This window comes from Vipera berus (assembly GCF_964194415.1).
Source record: "Vipera berus genome assembly, chromosome: W".
Lineage (NCBI taxonomy): Eukaryota > Metazoa > Chordata > Lepidosauria > Squamata > Viperidae > Vipera > Vipera berus.
In genome coordinates this window covers 74,789,392-74,808,092 of record NC_138210.1, presented here as the reverse complement: position 1 = coordinate 74,808,092, position 18,701 = coordinate 74,789,392, and the positions used below count along the sequence as shown (strand labels likewise).

Below are 18,701 nucleotides of genomic sequence, written 5' to 3'. Positions count from 1 at the left end.
TGTGATTCATCACATCCAGCCAGTTGGAAAACAAATCGCACGCACAGCCCCCCCTTCCCCCCCCCACGCTCCACTCCGCCAGCTGCAGCAAAGCAGAGGAGCTGGGCTGGGCCCCCCGGGGAAGATTCCGCAGAGGAAGGACGCCCCAAGAGCGAGGGGGGGGAGGAAAAGGGGAAGGGTCTTCAGAGGAGACACCCCAATAGTAGGGGGAGGGTCTGCAGAGAAAAAACACCCCAATGGGGGGGAAAGGGGAAGGGTCTGCTGAGGGGACACCCCAATAGAAGGGGAGGGTCCGCAGAGGAAGGACACCCCAACAGTGGGGGGAAAGGGGAAGGGTTTGCAGAGGGGACACCCCAATAGCGGGAGGGGGGAAGGAGATGATCTGCAGAGGAAGGACATCCCAATAGCAAGGGGGGGGAAGAAAAGGGGAAGGGTCTGCAGAGGGGACACCCCAATAGTAGGGGGTCCGCAGAGGAAGAACACCCCAATAGTAGGGGGGAAAGGGGGAGGGTCTGCAGAGGGAACACCCCGATAGTAGGGGGAGGGTCCGCAGAGGAAGAACACCCCAATAGTGGGGGAAAAGGGGAAGGGTCTGCAGAGGGGACACCCCAATAGTAGGGGGAGGGTCCACAGAGGAAGAACACCCCAATAGTGGGGGAAAAGGGGAAGGGTCTGCAGAGGGGACACCCCAATAGTAGGGGGAGGGTCCACAGAGGAAGAACACCCAAATAGTGGGGGGAAAAGGGGGAGGGTCTGCAGAGGGGACACCCCAATAGTAGGGGAGGGTCTGCCGAGGAAGGACACCTTAACAGCAAGGTGGGATAGACGAAGGGCCTGCAGGCACCCCGACAGCAGGAGAGGAGCTACATTAAAGAGGCTACTTCTTTCAAACTAGTCTGTTTCTCCCCCCTCCCCAGCAGCAAAAGTACAGAGGAGGGGGCAAAAGGGGGGGGGGTCAGGCGCCCGGAAGAAAACAGGGCAGAAATTGCCCGGGTGGGGGCGGGGGAGAGGAGAGGGGTCAGAAGGACGAAGAGCGGTTCCTTGTGCAAATTCACTCTTAGTTGTGTCTACAAACAACATTCATTGGGGGGGGGGGTTTAGGAACCAGGCATATGGAGGGGGGTGGGTGGGGAACGAGGGTACCCTGTACCTATTTTTGCTATTTTTAAGAAGTCTTCTCTACGACACGTCCCGTGTGAAATGCCACTGGTAGGAAGAAATGGGGGGGCCCTTCTACTCGCCCCAGTTCAGGGGCCCCTTTGCGCTCACCCCCACGGGTTCTCGTAAGCGCGCACACACACCCCTTCTCAGAACAGAAGTGTGTGGGGGGGGTGGAGGTTGGCTATTCTCCCGCCTTGCCTTTTTTCAAAGTGTAATCCGGTGCCCCTGTCCTGCCCCCGTCGGCCGGCTGGCCAGCCCTCAAAGGAGCCCGCCTTTCTTCAGCCTCTCGGGCACCGCGGGCTCTCCTCTGCTCTCCCGGACCGCCGAACTGCCCACCCCCAGCCCCCCGTGGGGCGCCGGGCCCCCCTCGTGCCCCACCACACCCCGACAGGGGTTCATCGAATAGCTGAAGACACTGGGCAGGAAGGGCAAGGGCTGACCCTTGTCATCCGGGACGACCATGTTCAAAGCCACCGGCAAAGTGAAGTTGTACGGGTAAGCGGCCAGCAGCTGGTGCCCGTACATCAGCGGATACGGGTCGGGGTAGAAGCTGACTTTGCCCTCTCCGCTGCTGCTCCCGGCTTTGCTGACGGCGTTGAACTGGATGGCGCTGGGGTAAGCCAGGAAAGAGGGCTTGTCTTCTAGATCCTTTCTGCTCCGGCAACTCCCCGGCACCAGCAGTGGCAACGGGTACTCCTGCACCGGGTATCGGTCCCCTTCCATCTCTTGGCACGGCAAGGTCTCCTTCTGGACCAGGCCCGTGTGAGAGATGACGGGGTCTTGGAGAGAGAGGGGTAGATCCGGAGGCAGCTCGGCAAGGTTGCCACCGGCGGTGGTAGCCCGTAGCGCCGGCGGGTGGGCGGGCAGCTCCTCGCGGAAAGGGGACTTGTCTGCCCCTTGCTGCGACAGGTTTTCGCCTTCGGGCAGAGGGACCGGCGTGTGCCCGCTGCAGGGCACCATTTCCACGCAGGCCCCCTCGGAGACCTCTGCTTGGCCAACGGGCGCCTCCCCGCTGGAAGAGGACACTTGCATTTCCTGGGTGGTCTCCTCCTTAACCACCGGTGGAGAGGTAGCCAGAGGCACCTCGGTGCTCTTCTTAGAATAAGCGATGACGGTGGTGAGCACCGGTAGGGGGACCTCCTCGAGCTCCTGGCCCTCGTGCCGTTTCATGTGGCGGCTCAGGGCCGCCGCCGTCTTGCAGACCTTTGTGCAGTGGGCACAGGCAAACTTCACCAGAGGCTTGCGGCCGACGCGGTGGGGGGTGCCCAAGACTGCCAGGGCCTGATCGTCCTTGGTGAGGCGCCCGTGCACCCGTTCGTGCTTCCTCAGCTTCTTGAGGGCCGAGAAGAGTTTGCCGCAAACGCCACACTCGTGCTTCCATTCAGCGCCCCGCCCGCCCGCCACTTTGGTCAGCTGATCCACCTCATCCCGGTCGGAGGCAGCTCCCTGTCCCCCGGATACTTCAGCAGACCCTGGATGGTTGGGTCCCCCTCTGCTGCCCTCCTTGGTTTCCTCTGACCGCTTCATCCAGCGCAGGGAGCGCAGCTTGTGTCGCCACCGGGACTTCTTCACCTTCGGCAGGGCGTTGCCTGCGCTACTGCCGGCTCCGCCACAAGGCTTCCGCTTGGGCTTATAGCTGTAGTAGGGGCGCCAGAGTTGGTCTTCCGTGTCTCCACAGTCGCTGTCCTCCTCGCCGCTCTCGTTCACAAACCCCCGGTCGGCGCGCTTGCCATGCAGCGCTGCAGGCAAGGAGGGATGGGGTTTCTCACTGCTCAGATCGCGGCCGAAATCCAGGCGCCGGCCTCCCATCCGGCTGCTCTTGTCCAGCATGAGGTCCGTTTCGGAGATCCGCCGCTTGACGATGGCTTCCTCACCGATGCGCACCGTGATCTGGCAGAGCGGAGCAGCTCGGCTTTCGGAGGCGGCGCCCACACAGGCTGGCTTAGCCATGTAAGTCATGGTGCGCCCGGTCCGTGGTACCCTCGTCTTGAACCCCTGCTCGCTGCCCTCCTCTTCTAAAGCCTGTTCCTCCCTCTTCTGGGACTGGATGTATTCCCTCAGGACCTGCTTCTTGATGGGCTTGGTTACAACAGGAGAAGCGGGGGACTGGGACGGCGGAGTCCCTGCATTCAGCGGGGTGCTTGAGGACGTGTTGTTGTACGTGATCACAGAAGGACCCTGTGCTTTCACCGAGGTGCTATGAACGATCACGGAAGAGGTGGGGTGCCCGTAGGCAATGACGGTGGGAGCCTCTGTGCTCAAAGACGGGGGCGGCTTGCCCAGCTGGGCCTCCTCACCAGCCGATGGAAGAGCGGACGTGTCCTTGGGGCTCGTGGTTTCCTGCTGCTGGTCCCGTTCCACCTCTGGCGATTCTAAAGAGGCGCTCTGGGTGGCGAACACTGAAACCACCTCACTAGTGCTCAGGGAGACCAGGTTTCCGTCCAATGAGTCGCCCTCACCCAGTGCCATGGGGACAGCGTGAGCGGGATGCAGAAGGTCCTCTGGCACCATGGCCTGACTGTACGTTTTGTACGGCCGCTTTTGGGAGCGCATGGGTAACAGGCGGTAGAGTTTCAACGCATTCAGTTTCGGCTTGTAGCCCCCGTTGGGGGTCTTCTCTGAGGAGATGAGGCCAGGATTAATGCCGTGGAAGGCTTTCTGATGAGTCTTCAGGTTGTAGTAAGTCACAAAGGTCTCCCAGCAGAAGATGCACTGGTAGCGCCGCTCCCCGGTGTGCCAGACCTCGTGCTTGGTGCGGTATTCCGCCAGGGCGAAAACTTTGTCGCAGTAGCGGCACGGGTACTTGCGGCGCCAGGAATGAACGTTGGAGTGACGCTTGAGGCTGGAAAGGGTCATGTAGGACCGCTCGCAGACGGTGCAAAAGTAGATGATATGTCCGTCTACCACTTTGACAAAGTGGTCTTGGTCGGAGAGATAATCCACCCGCGGCAGGGCCCGATGGCGGAAAAGCACACCCTTTTTGGAAGATGCTGCAGCAACTGTGGGCTTGGAAGGTAACTCTGGGCTGGGGGGCGCCTTGTCCACCGAAGCCTCCTCCTTGGGCTTCTCGACCTCTTTGCATAAGACTTCGTGCGTCTGCAGCCGCTTGATGTGGATGAAGCTCTTACTGCAGTGGCGGCAGGAGAGCGAGCGCCGCGTTCGGTGCAGCTTGGTGTGGAGGCTGAGGGCCGAAGACGTGGTGAAGGAGCGGTTGCAGCTTCCGCAGCAGAAGGTGCTGCTAGCTGGGTAGGAAGCCCCGGACGGGGATGGGGGTGAGGAAGGAGAGGCCGGCGCCCCATCCTTTGTGTCAACTGAAGTGGCAGGAGGAGTCCCAGAGAGATTGTGGTCCCAAGCAACCGTTTCCTTCATCACGAACGTCAGATCAGAGGGGGTGGCAGGCGGCGCGGCCGCGACAGAGCTCAGAGTGTAGAGGATCTTGGCCGTTTCTGTTTCAGAGTCAGGGCGGGCGTCCTGCCCGGGGCTGTACGCTTTGGTCAAATCCTGAAAGCAAACAGGGCTGTAGGGTTCCATGGAACGGGAAGGGCAGGTGAGGTCGATGGGCGAATCGCAATCTCGAGCAGAGGCCCCGCCGGGACTGTCCATCTTGACCTCTGCCAAGGGGTCATCCAGGTTCTCCAAGCGAGAGATGCCCAGCCGCCGACCCACCACCCCAATCTCCTTGGCGACCGCCAGGGTGGGCACAGAGAGCCGAGAATTATAAATGAAGTTCAAGATGTCCGAGAAGACTTTGGCCTGGATGTCAGGAAGCTCGAGAATCTGGCTCGGCTGGCGACACGCCGAGTCCTCGGAGAGCACCTCCTTGAAGTACGGGCTGGAGGCGGCGAGGATATTTTTGTGGGCCTTGAACTTGGTGTCTTCAGCCACGATGGTGATGTCGCAGAACTGCCCACGCAGACGCTGCTCGTTCAACTGGATCAGAAGGGAATTGGGGTGGCTGTTGTCGGTGAGCTCCACAACCGAAGCCATCGTGCTGCCTCAGACCTGCGGCGAAAAGGAGAGACGACGACGTTGTGACATCAGGAAAGTGGAAAAGAGGACGGGGACCCCGGATTTTGGGGTTCACCGGCCTCTACCACAGCCTTTCCTGACCTCAGCCACTTTAAGGTGGGAGGGCCAACTCCCAGAATTCCCCCTGAATTTGGGGGAACCTCTTAAATAGACGGCAGGAATGCAGTTGATATAATATACCTTGTTTTCAGTCAAGTGGAAAAAATAACGCTCGACGAGCTGACTAAACAAACCACTTAGATGTGGACTAGACGGCATGACGGTTAAAGCGAAAACTGATCTGATGGCTGGGGAATTCTGGGAGCTGAAGTCCACCCGTTTTAATGTTGCGAAGGTGGAAAAATACTGCTCTATCTAGTTCCTCAAGTGAAGAAAGCCCCCTCCCCCGTGCAAATTCACACCCCCTTGGGGGAACAAAAAAAGTGCCAACTGCCAAACCACACCTTCCTACAAATGTGACGTACCTGTGGTACATTGGCACCTGGCATGCGACCCTCCTAGAAAAGTGGTAGCGGGGGAGGGGAATGAACTGAACCGGTGGCAGCACCGCACAAGCCTGAGCGAGAGACGGCTGGAGCTGCAGGGCTGTCGGGGCTCAGCAGAAGCGCCGGGATCAGCGCCAGGATCCAGCTGGAGCTCAGCACTGATCTTGGCGGTTCTGCTTAGCGCAGAAGAAGCCCCGATCAGCTGGAATGTTGCAGCATCTCCAGGACCTTGTGATTTACATTCAGATGCTTGGCAACTGATTCATATTTATGACGGTCACATTGTCCCTGGGCCATGTGAAGTGACCAAAACCTGCTGCAACCACCCAGCAGACGGAGGGAGGGGAATAAAAACCAACCACCCCACCCACCCACCCACCCCACTGCCAATCCTCAACAGAAATGCTCACAACAATGGAAACCTCGGACAGGAGGAAGAGCGCCGGAGGGCAGGCAGGCAGGCGTCTCGCTCGGCTGTGGCTTGGGGGGCACTTTTTTCAGTGCCATCGTAACTTCGAACAGTTACTAAGCGAACTGTTGTAAGTCGAGGACTACCTGTACTTCTTCACTTTTTTCCCTTTTATTATTATTATTATTTTTTGGGTCATCACTTGCTAGGCGACTGGTGGCACTCGGATGTTGCCGTAGCCTAAAAGCGGTACGATGGGTGGAAAGGTTGAAAAGTCCCGATTTAAAGACGATCCCAAAACATTTGCCTCGGAGGAGATAATGGCGGCGGGCTGAATGAGGTTTGCCCAGAGCAGGGAGGCCGAAACATCAAACCTGAGGCTGCTGGGACACCCGTTTTGGGGAACGAGAGTTAATTAGCTCCTGAAATGGCGCTTCCTGGAATCCAGGAAGGCAACAGCAGGAGCGACGGGAAGTTGCCCACTTTGGCAAACCAGTTGGCGAGACGCAGGTCCCGCTGTTTTTCGAGACTGGCCTGCCACGGGCACGCTCAAGAAACGCTTGTTCCTTTGTGTGGGGCGATCCGGCCGCTCCATTCTTTTCCCCCGCCCCCCCCCGAGCCATTTTGCACGGGGAATTCCCTTCCTGGCAGCCTAAGATGGCTGAAGGACATCATTTCCGGTGCCAGCTCAGCTGAGGAGCTACGTCCGGTCCATTTCGACTCAAGGCACCCAGAACGGCTCGCCTCTCGTCTTAACGCGCACCCTTTGGCTGCTCAAGTGTCAAAACTTGGCGTTGCCCGTTCTGGTCCAACACAACCCCCCTCCCCGCCACCCAAAGCGGTGGCACCCTCCGTTCTTTTTCCTGACCCTGCTTCTCTGCCCTTGCCAGCAGCAACCCTGCCCCCCCCCCCCCGGCCCAGGTTTTGCAAAAGCCAGCGTGCCGGAAAAGTCAGGTGTGCACGTGCGAGTGAAGGCAGACAGGGGTGTACCACACGGTGTCAATCATTCCAGAAGCCAAGTTCTCTGCTCTCTCTTTCTCTCCTCCCCGCCCCCCCCCCAACATCAGTGGATCTGGCTCTGACACACACACACACACACACACACACAGAAGAGCACAAACACACAGTCACTTGCTCAGCTCCCCTTCCTGGCAGTGACGGGAGTATCCAAACGGAAAGGGGGTTTCTATGGAAACAGGCCGGGATGGAGCAGAAAGGAGGAGAGGAGGGGGAAGGGGAGGCCGCCGTGCAGTGGGGAACAGAGATTTGAGGGGGGGGGAGGATGCCACAAAGTGAACATGGCTGAGGACAAGCTAAGCTGTGGGCAGGAGGCAGAGGTGGGGCCACCAGAGTACCACCGCCCTCCGCCTGGAGCTTTAGTTTGCCAGTAAGGTGCCGACAGCGAGAGACACCCCCCCCACACACACACCCCTCCTCAAATCTGGGAACTTGTAGGTTGGAGACCCTGCCGATCTTTTTCAGATCCCCTTGGGGGGGGGGCACAATTTTCAGAAGGACACCCTGGAGCTACGGAGATCTGCCGAGCTGGAGACACTTTGCTGCCCAGATGGGTGAGACTTCAACAGCCATCAAGGTCTGCACCAGGCTGGGTCGAGGACGTGGAAGAACATCTCCCAGCGTCCCTCGCTCCTGGGCCTTGTGCAGTGGCTATTGGGAGATGTAGTCCTGTCCCCAGCGAGTGAATTCTTTAACCGTGACTCAATTTCCCCAGCACGAAGCTCTAACGTCAGTGGGGAAGGACACGCTGCAGACTTCAAAAAAAAAAAAAAAGCTCCGACTTAAAAAAAAAAAGCTTCTTCCTTTTTCCCCCGAAATGCGCCTGTCGGGAAAGGGGCCACAAGATTCTTTCAGGTTACTAGCTACCAACACAGCGCTCTTCCTATGATGTCACGACGACCTTTTCCCAAAAAAGAAAATTTGCAGGGTTGCGTGCAGTCCGGGAGCTGCGCGGTTTTCCTAAATTGTTCCTCTACTACCAATAAGAGAGAACGTTTGTGGTTCAAGGTTGAAATGAAGGGGCCAGCCTGCTCTCTGAGCTGGGTGGTTTCGTTGCAGACGTTTCATGACCCAACTGGGTAACATCAATGCGAGGAGGAGGAGGAGGAGGAGTGGAGGAATGAATGAACCTTTATTGTCAAAGTACAACCATGTATACATTGAGATTGGCTGAGCCTCCCTTTGTGCTCCCACCACCCAACTCAGTGACAATAGGAGGAGGAGGAGGAAGAGGAGAAGATAGAGGGGGAGGAAGAGAAGGAGGAGGAGGAGGAGGAGGCCGGCGAAATGTGGGGTCCTTCGCTGAGTTGGGTTGTGTTCTTGTAGACGTTTCATTACCAAAGCAGGTAACGTCATTGGTGCCTGAGTTCATTACCTAGTCAGCTCATGAAATGTCTGCAAGAAAATAACCAAGCTCAGAGAGTCATAGGACCCCACATTTCCCCCCTCCTCCTCCTCCTCCTCCTCCCTACCCCAAACCCCCTCCCTTCTAGCACTGATGATGTAGCCTACTTCAGAGGTCCTCAACCTTTTGGGCACCAGAGACCCCCGGTTCCGTGGAGGGAGGTTTGTCCGCCGACCGGAGGGAGCCTGGTTTTGTTGTGCTGCCCGCATCCCGTGGATGGGGCTTTGCTTGTTTGTGCGGACCGTTTGCTGGCCCGGTACCGGTCCACAGGTCCACAGACCTGGGGGTTGGGGACCCCTGGCCTAGTTAGGTCATGAAATGTCTGCAAGGAAACAACTAAAGCTCCCTCAGGACCTCCTCCTCTCTGCAGACCCCCCCCTCCCTTCTAGCACTCATGACGTTGCCTAGTTGGGTCATGAAACGTCTGTGGGGGGGGGGAAACCCACCCAGCTCAGAGAGCACCAAGGACACCCTCGGTCTTGTACGTATATCTGAAAGACTCCCGTTCCCCCCCCCCTTTTTTCTTTTTCACACACCGCAGACTTCATCCACCCGCATTTTACAAAACGGATGAGAAGGGGGGAAACCATTGCAGGGAACGGGAGGGGGAGAACAAAATAAATAAATAAAAATGAAAAAAATGCACCAATCCCCTTTTTGCACGTGTGTGCAAAGGCACTCGAGGCCAGCAAAAAAAAAAAAAAGGGATCCCATTTTGGCTGCTAGCTGCGGGCAGAGGTGGTGGGATCGGGCAGGGAGAGCGCGTTGAGGAATGGCACGTCGCCCAAGCCGATTAAAAAAAAGAAAAGCAGAGGAGCTGAGTGGATTTTTTTTTAATAGGGCTCGGATGCTTGTGAGTCACGGAGGCTGATGTCAGCAGATTGGATGGGGAGCGGCAACAGGGATGGGGGGGGGAAGAGAGAGAGAGACTGGGGGAAGAACAGCAGCGGATTGTTGCACCAACATGGAAAACGAATTGCAAAGCCAGAAGCAGGACATTGCTAGGGCAATGAAAAAAGAGAGGGAAAAAGAAAGAGAGAGAGAGAGAGAGAGAGAGAGAGAGAGAGAGAGAGAGAGAGAGAGAGAATGGAATGGGAGAAAGAGAGACAGAAAAAGAGAGAAGAGAAAGAGACGCAGAGAAAGAAACGGAGAAAGAGAATGATAGAAAGAGAGAGGGGGGGAATGAGAGAGAAGAAAAAGACAGAGAGAGAAAAAAGAAAAGAGAAAGAAATGGAAAGAGAAAGAGAGACAGAAAAAGAGAAGAGACGCAGAGAAAAACAGAAAAAGAGAATGATCGAAAGAGAGACAAAAAGAGAGAGAGAGAGAGGGAATGAGAAAAAGATAGAGGGAAAAAGAAAAAGAGAGAGACAGAGAAAGAGAGAGAGAGAAAGAGAAAAAAATGGAAAGAGACCGAAAGGGAAAAGGTGAAAGAGAAAAAGAGAGAGATGCAGAGAAAGAGAGAGAGAAAAAGAGAGAGACAGAGAGAGGAAACGAGAGAAAAAGAAAAAAGAGAGGGAAAAAGAAAGAGAAAGAGAGAGAGAGAGAGAGAGAGAGAGAGAGAGAGAGAGAGAGGAGATTCAAAAGAGAGAAACCTGAATTTGGACCTCTCAAAATAAAAAATATCACACTTTTTTCTAATTTCGAGAGACTGTTGCTTTCTTCACCCTGGGGAAACTTGCAGGCAGCAGACACAGCAATATAGCAATGCAAAATTGCCTTTGGCAAGGTGGGCAGGATTCAGCTTTGATAAGTAAAAAAAAAATTAAGTAAAATAAACAGGTTCTTAAGAACGCTGCCAGGTAATTCCCGCCCTTTAAAAATCTGCTCCCTCGCCTGCACGGGCACCAAACGGTGTCTTAGCCCTATCGATCCACCTTGGCCAAACCTGCCTCCGTGGCTTGAAGCAACCATCCTCAGGAAATTCCATTTATCTCGCTCCCGAGTAAACTCGAAGGAAAGATAAATAAAGATTTCGATTCTGCGCTGCTGCTGCTGCTGCAATGGGAAAGAATCCAATTAGGAGAATTGGCTTTCGTGTCAGGCTGATTGCGGGTGGCGGGCCTGAGCCGGCGAGGGAGGCTGTGCCCTCAAATGAAGCTTCTCAGGTCCTGCCTCAGTTTTCCCCATCTGAAAAATGGACACAGAGACAGCCCGACAGAGAGAGAGAAGCCGCTTGCAAAAAGCTTTTGGCCAATAGGATTCAAAAAGGGTGATGGGAGCCCCTAATGACCCTAATGCTCGCCGGCAGGATCCAAAATTACTGAGATAAAATTGTTATGTGAGTTTTGCCCCATTGTAGGACCTTTCCTGCCACAGCTGTTAAGCGAATCACTGCAGGGTTTCAGTTAGTGACACCGCTGTTACGTGAATCCGTGTCGCAACTTTTCCCCTATTGCCGGCAACGGGGCGGGCGTGGTTTCGACGTGACGCATCCGGCCTGTAGGCCAGCAGTTTGACACCCCTGGTTTTAGACCTTTGGGGGGGGGGTGTCTCCAAACATGGCGACTTTATGTCTGGTGGACTTCAACTCCCAGAATTCCCCAGCCAGCCATATCTGGGTTTTTTTGGTTTTTTTCCCTCCTTAAAATGGAGAGATTGGAGAGGAAGGGATTATAAGAGAGTAAGCGGGGCAGAAAGTGAAGAAGAACTAAAGAGCCTCTTGTTGCGGGTAAAGAAGGAGAGTGCAAAACTTGGGTTGAAACTAAACATTAAGAAAACCAAGATCATGGCATCTGGCCCTCTCAATTCCTGGCAAATAGATGGGGAAGAAATGGAGGTAGTGACAGATTTTATTTTCCTGGGCTCCAAGATCACCGCAGATGGGGACTGTAGCCAAGAAATTAAAAGACGCTTGCTCCTTGGGAGGAAAGACAGGGCAAATCTAGACAGCACACTAAAAAGCAGAGACATCACCCTGTCAACAAAAGTGCATATAGTCAAGGCTATGGTCTTCCCAGTTGCAATGTATGGCAGTGAAAGCTGGACCATAAGAAAGGCTGAGCGCCAAAGAATTGAAGCCTTTGAACTATGGTGCTGGAGAAGACTCCTGCGAGTTCCTTGGACTGCAAGGCGATCAAACCGGTCAGTCCTAGAGGAGATCAACCCTGACTGCTCTTTAGAAGGCCAGATCCTGAAGCTAAAACTGAAATACTTTGGCCACCTAATGAGAAAGAAGGACTCACTGGAGAAGAGCCTAATGCTGGGAAAAATTGAGGGCAATAGAAGAAGGGGACGACAGAGAATGAGGTGGCTGGATGGAGTCACTGAAGCAGTAGGCGTGAGCCTAGATGGACTCCAGAAGATGGTAGAGGACAGGAAGGCCTGGAGGAACATTGTCCATAGGGTCGCGATGGGTCGGACACGACTTCGCAACTAACAACAACAAAGCGGGGCCAAAATGTGTGTGCCGGCTGGGGAACTGTGGGAGTTGAAATCCACAAGTCTTAAAGTCGCCACGTTTGGAGACCCCAAAGGTCTCCTCGCCAAAATCCTCCAGAGCCATCCCCATTATGGAAACCCGAGCCAAAGCTCAGCGGAGACTCTGTTGGGCCCTCTCTGTCCCATCCCCGTCCTCAGTGGAGGAAGGCCAGTTCGAAATGCCAACAGTGACTGAGATAAGCCAACTTGGCAAGCCATCATCAGCCTCGCTGGACTCCGACGTGGGGGGTTCTTCAGATGGCTGGGTTACATAGCTCTCGCCCCATTCTCTGACTGGGAATGCTGGGAGTTGTAGTCCCTCCGGCAGGGAGAGAGGTCCAAAGCCTGGCTGCCTCGATGTTGCCACGGCAACCGGAGGCAGGCCTAGCCTCCTTCCAAGCCGGCCTAAACCGGTGAAAAGGTGAAACTTCTCATTTTTTTTCCAAAAAAGTGGGAAACTCGATCAAGACGATTTGAGCAAAACTATTGTGAAAGACGCTGAGAAACTTTTTTTAAAAAAAGGGGGGGTGGGGGTGGGAGGTGGGCAAGAGGGAAAAAACAGCCCGTAAATTGAGGCCTCCCAAGCAGACATTGGTTGTCAAGGGCTCAATGTGGGGTCCGGCCTACATCGTGGCACCGTCGCCATGGAGAAAGAGTGGCTGGCCTAGATACAGGCCTGGTTGCTATGGCGATCGGAACAGGAAACCCACCTGGAACCGGGCAGCCTTTCCATAGAGACGGTGCAGGCTAGACCAGACCTTGCCAAGGGATGCCCTTGCAAGATGTAGATCTGGGACTCCCGCTTGGAGGTCCACGCTGGAGGGGGATCTGGGGAATGGCCGTCCTGACTCACCAGGCAGCCGAGGCCTTCCCCACTGCCCAGAGGAGAACTCTGCAAGAGCCGGAAGAATGTCCGAGGGATGGACGTTGCCTTACCTAGACGAGCTGAGCAGACCTAGTGGGGTTCTGGGCACCCGCTGCTCCTCATGCTGCTTTCTCCCAATGGGGCTGAGCTGGACCCACTGCGGAAGAAAAGAAAATATTGCTTTATTGTCAACCGCCCAGACTCCCGGGAGGAGACGGGCAGCGAATTAATCTAAGAGACTCCAGACAGCACAGAGACACACGGACACAGACAGATAGACAGACAGACTGAAAGATAGTCAAGACACAGATAGATGGATAGATAATAGACACAAAGAGCTGGAAGAGAGACAGACAAAGATAGAAATGATACATAGAAATATAGACAGACAGCAATAGATAAGATATAGATAATAAAGGATATAAATGAAGGATATAGACATAGACAGAGATATAGACAGAGAAAGATAATATATATCATAGAGATGATAGACAGACAGACACAGATAGATAGATAACAGATATTGACAGATAGGGAGGTATAGCTAGATAATAGCGATAGGGAGAGATAGATGATAAAGAAAGAAATAGATAGATAATAAAGAAAGACATAGATAGATTGATAGATAGATGATAGATTATAGAAAAACAGAGACAGATAATAGAGATATAGGGAGAGATAGAGATAGAGATAGATTATAGAAAGACAGATAATAGATAGATATAGATTGATTATAGAAAGACAAGAGACAGATAAGAGATAGATTATAGAAAGAAATAGATAATAGATAGATAGATAGATAGATAGATAGATAGATAGATAGATAGATAGATAGATGATAGATAGACAGATTATAGAAAAACAGATAATAGATATAGGGAGAGATAGATAGAGATATAGATTATAGAAAGACAGATAATAGATGGATATAGATTGATTATAGAAAGACAAGAGACAGACAGATAAGAGATAGATTATAGAAAGACAGATAAGAGAGACATAGAAAGACAGAGACAGACAGATAATAGAGATAGATAGGTATAGATTATAGAAAGACAGAGACAGATAGATAATAGATAATAGGTAGAGAGATAACAGATAATAGACAGAGATAAAAGGTACATAGACACAGAGATAAATAGCTACTTAACCAGCTAGATTATAGATAGATGATATATTGCTCGACAGAAATAGTCAGACAGATAAAGAGGCACCGTCTTACTCCAAATTTAAACCATCCCCAGTTCTGAGCATCCCTCCCGCCTCCCTTCGACAATAAAAAAAAAAACAACCCGAAATAATCTGCATTTTGTCCAGAGTCCGACCAGTTGCTTGCTTGCTTCCTTGTTTTTGTAAAACTATCTCCGGCTTGACTTGTTTTGCTTTTTTTTTTTTTTGCAAAAGCTTCTCCCTCCGTTCTCAGGGACAAGTCGAGGTCAAATAACAGCCAAAACAGCCACAGTTTCCCATCTGACTGGGGTCCTCTGTGCTACCTGGCCAAATTCGGGAGCTTAAAGGTGGTGGTGGTCCTCCGGGAGAGGTTTTGTAGCAGGAGAAATCTTTGCAAGCTTGGTGTTTACCCTTAAATCTTTGCAAGAGACAGGGCCCAAGCTACCCAAGTAATAAAGTAATAAAGGGATGCTACAGCCCAGAATATACGACTTATAAAAACTGGCCTCGGGGGAGACATGAAAAATAAAATAAAATAAAAAAGCATAGGAAACTTCCACCCTCCAGGAAAGGGCTTCGCTTAAAAAATTATATTCCTCATTAAGCAACACCTTGGAAAAACATCTGTTGGGTGTTTGGACAAAGAGAACTGATAGGCTTTGAGGAGGGCAAATTCCTGAAAAATTCACCAAGGATGTTTTGGGGGAAGATTGCGAGTTGTGTTCACACACACACACACACACACACACACACACACACACACACACACACACTGTTCGAAGCAACAAAGAACCGCATTGATTAGGTGTCCCTGTTTAAAAAAAAAAAACATTTGCAAATGCCGGGGTTTATTTCGTGAGAAGCTTTGCTGGGATTCAGACTAAAGTTAAAAGTAAGATATGATTCTCGCTTTGGTTGTTTTCGTTTTTGTTTTAAAGTAGTTAAAGCAGGTTTTTTTCCTCAAGCTTGACAAGCAGGCATATACATAGAATGAAGGCTACTGCAAAGCTTGTAAGCCGCCCTGAGTCTTTGGAGAAGGGCGGGATATAAATGGGATTAAAATAATAATAATTAAAAAAAAAACTTGAGGATGGGCGGACTTCAACTCCCAGAATTCCCCAGCCAGCTGTCCGCCCATCGTCAAGTTGCCAAGAAAGCCTTTGTTTCAATAGCGTCGGAGCGCCGCTTAAAAATAGGAAAGAAAAAAAATAACCTATTTTCTAACCTCCTTCCCCGAAACCTTAGCGAGGAATGCCACCGGATTCGCAAGCACAGGAGCCATGAAATGCCAGCCGTGAAGCCCTAAAAATAATTATTAGGATTTCTCCCATCTATGCCCACAATTCACACCACAAGCTTTCAAGCCACTAGGAAACCTGGAAACACGTAACTTGAGAATGCTCTTCCTCCCCAAAGGGCACGATTGGCCACCCTCCTCTCGCCTTTCAGTAACAGAGCTGGAAGGGACCCTGGAGGTCTTCTAGTCCAACCCCCTGCCCGGGCAGGAGACCCTGTTCCATTTCAGAGAAGGGGCTGTCCAATCTCTTCTTGAGGAGGAGGAATAACAGGATAAAAGAGTTGGGAGGGACCTTAGAGGTCTTCTAGTCCAACCCCCTTCTCAAGCAGGAGACCCTGTACCCTTTCAGACAAGTGGTTGTCCCTTCTCTTGAAATGGGATAGGGTTTCCTGCCTGAGCAGGGGGTTGGACTAGAAGACCTCCAAGGTCCCTTCCAACTTTTTTCTTTTATTCTTTTATTCCTTTTTCCTTCCTTCCTTCCTTCCCTCCCTCCCTCCTACAACACTGGAAGTTTTTAAAAAGAGATTGGACCACTATTTGTCTGAAATGGAATAGGGTTTCCTGTCTGAGCAGGGGGTTGGACTAGATGACCTCCAAGGTACCTCCCAACTCTATTATTATTGTTGTTGTTGCTGTTGCTGCTGCTGTTATTATTATTAACTTTCTTTTTGCTTTCCCATCTCAAGCTACCCCCCCACCCCACCCCCAGCCACAACAGAAACTGGATTCTCTGTTTCCAGAGACCGACTGGATCACGCTGCCATTCACCTAGCAGGTTCGGCAGGAGAAAAACCCAGCAAAGGCGGGTGGGAAATTGAGGAGGGGGCTTCCCTTCCAAACTGCCAAGGCGAGACCACGGCCGCAAAATTCCTCCTGCCTGCTCCGTTCCACCCAGCATCACTTGGCTGAGCCCGGATCTCCACGGATCCGTGTCTGAACACGGAGTTTCTGGTTTGTGTAAACAAAGGTTGTGACGCAGCCTCTCCTGACCCAACAGGAGTGTGCCTCGACTTACGACAGCTCATTTAGTGACTGTTCCAAAGTTACAACCAGACTGAAAACAGCGACCGACGGTGGCTTTTCCACTTATGACCGTTGCAGCACGCGCGTACGCGCGCGCGCACACACACACACCGCTTGTGGGATCAAAATTCAGACGCTCAGCAATTGACACATATTTACGACGGTCGCAGGGGTGCCTCAGTCCAGCGATCCCCTTCTGCCAAGCCGAGGCAGCGGGGAACCCAGATCCATTGGTAACGACCGGGCTCACTTGCTGCGATTCACTTAACGAACGGGGGCAAGGAAGGTCGTGAAACAGGGTCCGACACAGAACGTGTGTCTGAACGTAGCGAGAGGAATGTCGGGCTGGGTTGCGGCCGTAAGCCGAGGACTACGAAATCGAAGCGAGGAGGCGGATATAACGGAAGGAAAAAAGCGATTCAGGTCCGTTAGAAAGAAAAGGAATGTGAAAATGTGGGTCAAACGGGGGGCGTGGGGGGGGGCGTTGCTCAATTGGGCAGCTCTGCGTGCGAGTCTCAACGGCGTTCAGGCGCTCGGGCTTCGCACGGAACGAAGTCCTGAAAAAGAAGAGCAGGGAATCGAGAGGGGAGGGGCAGCCACAGAGCAAAAATCATGGGGGGGAAAGAGAAAAAGGGATTGGTGAGGGGGGGGGTGTTTCCCCCACCTTATCCTCCAAAGCACCTGAAGGCCGGACAAGAAGCAACGGGTGGAAACTCATCAAGGAGAGAAACTCATGAAGGAGAAACCTCTTTAACAGTGAGGACAATTAACCTGGGGAACTGCTTGCCACCAGAGGCTGCGGGTGCTCCAACACTGGAAGTTTTTAAGAAGAGACTGGACAGCCGTTTGTCTGAAACGGTGTAGGGTCTCCTGCTGGAGCAGGGGGGTTGTGGACTAGATGACCTCCAAGGCCCCTTCCAATCCTGTGATTCTGTTAGTCTAAGGAAGAGAAAGACTAGGGGGGGGATGTGATAGCAGCCTTCCAGTATTTGGGGGGGGCTGCCCCAAAGAAGAGGGGGGGGTTCCACCTATCCTCCAAAGTGCCCGAAGGCGGGACAAGAAGCAACGGATGGAAACTCATCAAGGAGAGAAGCAACCTGGAATTAAGGAGAAACTTCCTGACAGTTAGCACAATTAGCCAGTGGAACCGCTTGCCACAGTTTTTAAGAAGAGAATGGACAGCCATTTGGCCCAGGGAGCCCTAGAATTTACAACAGCTCACTTACAAAGTCACAATGGCACTGACACAAAAAATGACTGATGGCCCTTCTTCACACTTACGACCGTTGCTGGTCGAGGGATCAAAATTCTTGACAGCTGACTCATATTTACGACCGTGGCTGCGTCCCCAAGGTCACACAATCCCTTTTGGCGAGCAAAGTGGCTGGGCAAGCCAGATTCAATTCACAACAACTTAGCAACAGCACTTAACAAATGTCTCACTGAACAACGGAAACTTTGGGCTCAGCTGCGGTCATAAGTCAAGGAGCAGCTGTGTAGGGCTTCCTGCGCACGCAGGGGGTGGGACTAGAAGACCTCCAAGGTCCCTTTCAACTGTCACAGGGGGCAGGCACAGGGCAAAAAAAAACCCCCCACCAGATGCAGAGAGAAAATTTGCTTTTCTGCGAATCTGAAGGGTATCTGAACGCAATTCTCTGCTTTACGTCCCAAACCCTGGCCGATCAAGGCCGGCAGCTGGATCCGAGACTAGCCAACATAGTATTGGACCCAGCTTGGTGCGGTTGCAACCTCAGGATGGGGAGTTGCGAATGCCTGCAAGGTGCGCACACACACCAGGCGGTAGAGGTCGGGCGCAGCGTTGGTGACGCGCTGTGTAAAATTGGATTAATTCTGCCAGCCCACCCAGTTTTTGCCAGCGAGCAAAGAACGCAACACACCGCAACACACCAGTGACTGACGTGGCTGTGGGTCAGCGTGTGGGTGGGTCAGTGTGAAGAGCGATGCTGGCTTGTTCTGGGCCAGGCGGATCCAAGAGACGGCTAATGAATAACCTCAAAGGAAGCGGCTTTTGAAAATCGGGGCAGGGATAAGGATTAGTCAAGCCCTACGAATCATTAACCAGAACACAACACCAGGTGTCACCACCGAAACAGCCAAGCACTTGTTTGTGTGTGTTTGTGTGTCTGTCTGTCTGTGTTTGCGTGTTTCTGGCCTCCAATGAATCCAGAGCTGCAAAGAATAACTAGGATGGCTGGGCAGAATCAGCAAAAGTTCAATGAAGACCCCCGAACGAACCACAAATAATAATAACAACAACAACAACAATAGACAGGAAACCCTATACCATTTCAGACAAAGGTCTGTCCAATCTCTTCTTAAAAACTTCGAGTGTTAGAGGGAAGAAGGGAGGAAGGAAGGAAAAAAGAACAAGATTCGGAGGGTACCTTGGAGGTCATCTAGTC

At 52.7% G+C, this 18,701-nt stretch overlaps 1 protein-coding gene across 1 annotated transcript in view; it reads right to left on the bottom strand.

Moving 5' to 3' along the window:
- Positions 1-423: 423 nt before the first annotated feature.
- Positions 424-18,701, bottom strand: part of LOC308676038 (zinc finger and BTB domain-containing protein 4-like) — a 23,860-nt gene continuing 5,582 nt past the window's right edge. Inside the window, exons 2-3 of the mRNA XM_081341748.1 lie at positions 12,860-12,945; positions 424-5,163 (exon numbers count right to left, since the gene is read on the bottom strand). Coding sequence (XP_081197874.1) covers positions 1,420-5,148 — 3,729 coding nt within the window. The 5' untranslated portion in view covers positions 5,149-5,163; positions 12,860-12,945 and the 3' untranslated portion in view covers positions 424-1,419. The remainder of the gene's footprint in view (positions 5,164-12,859; positions 12,946-18,701) is intronic.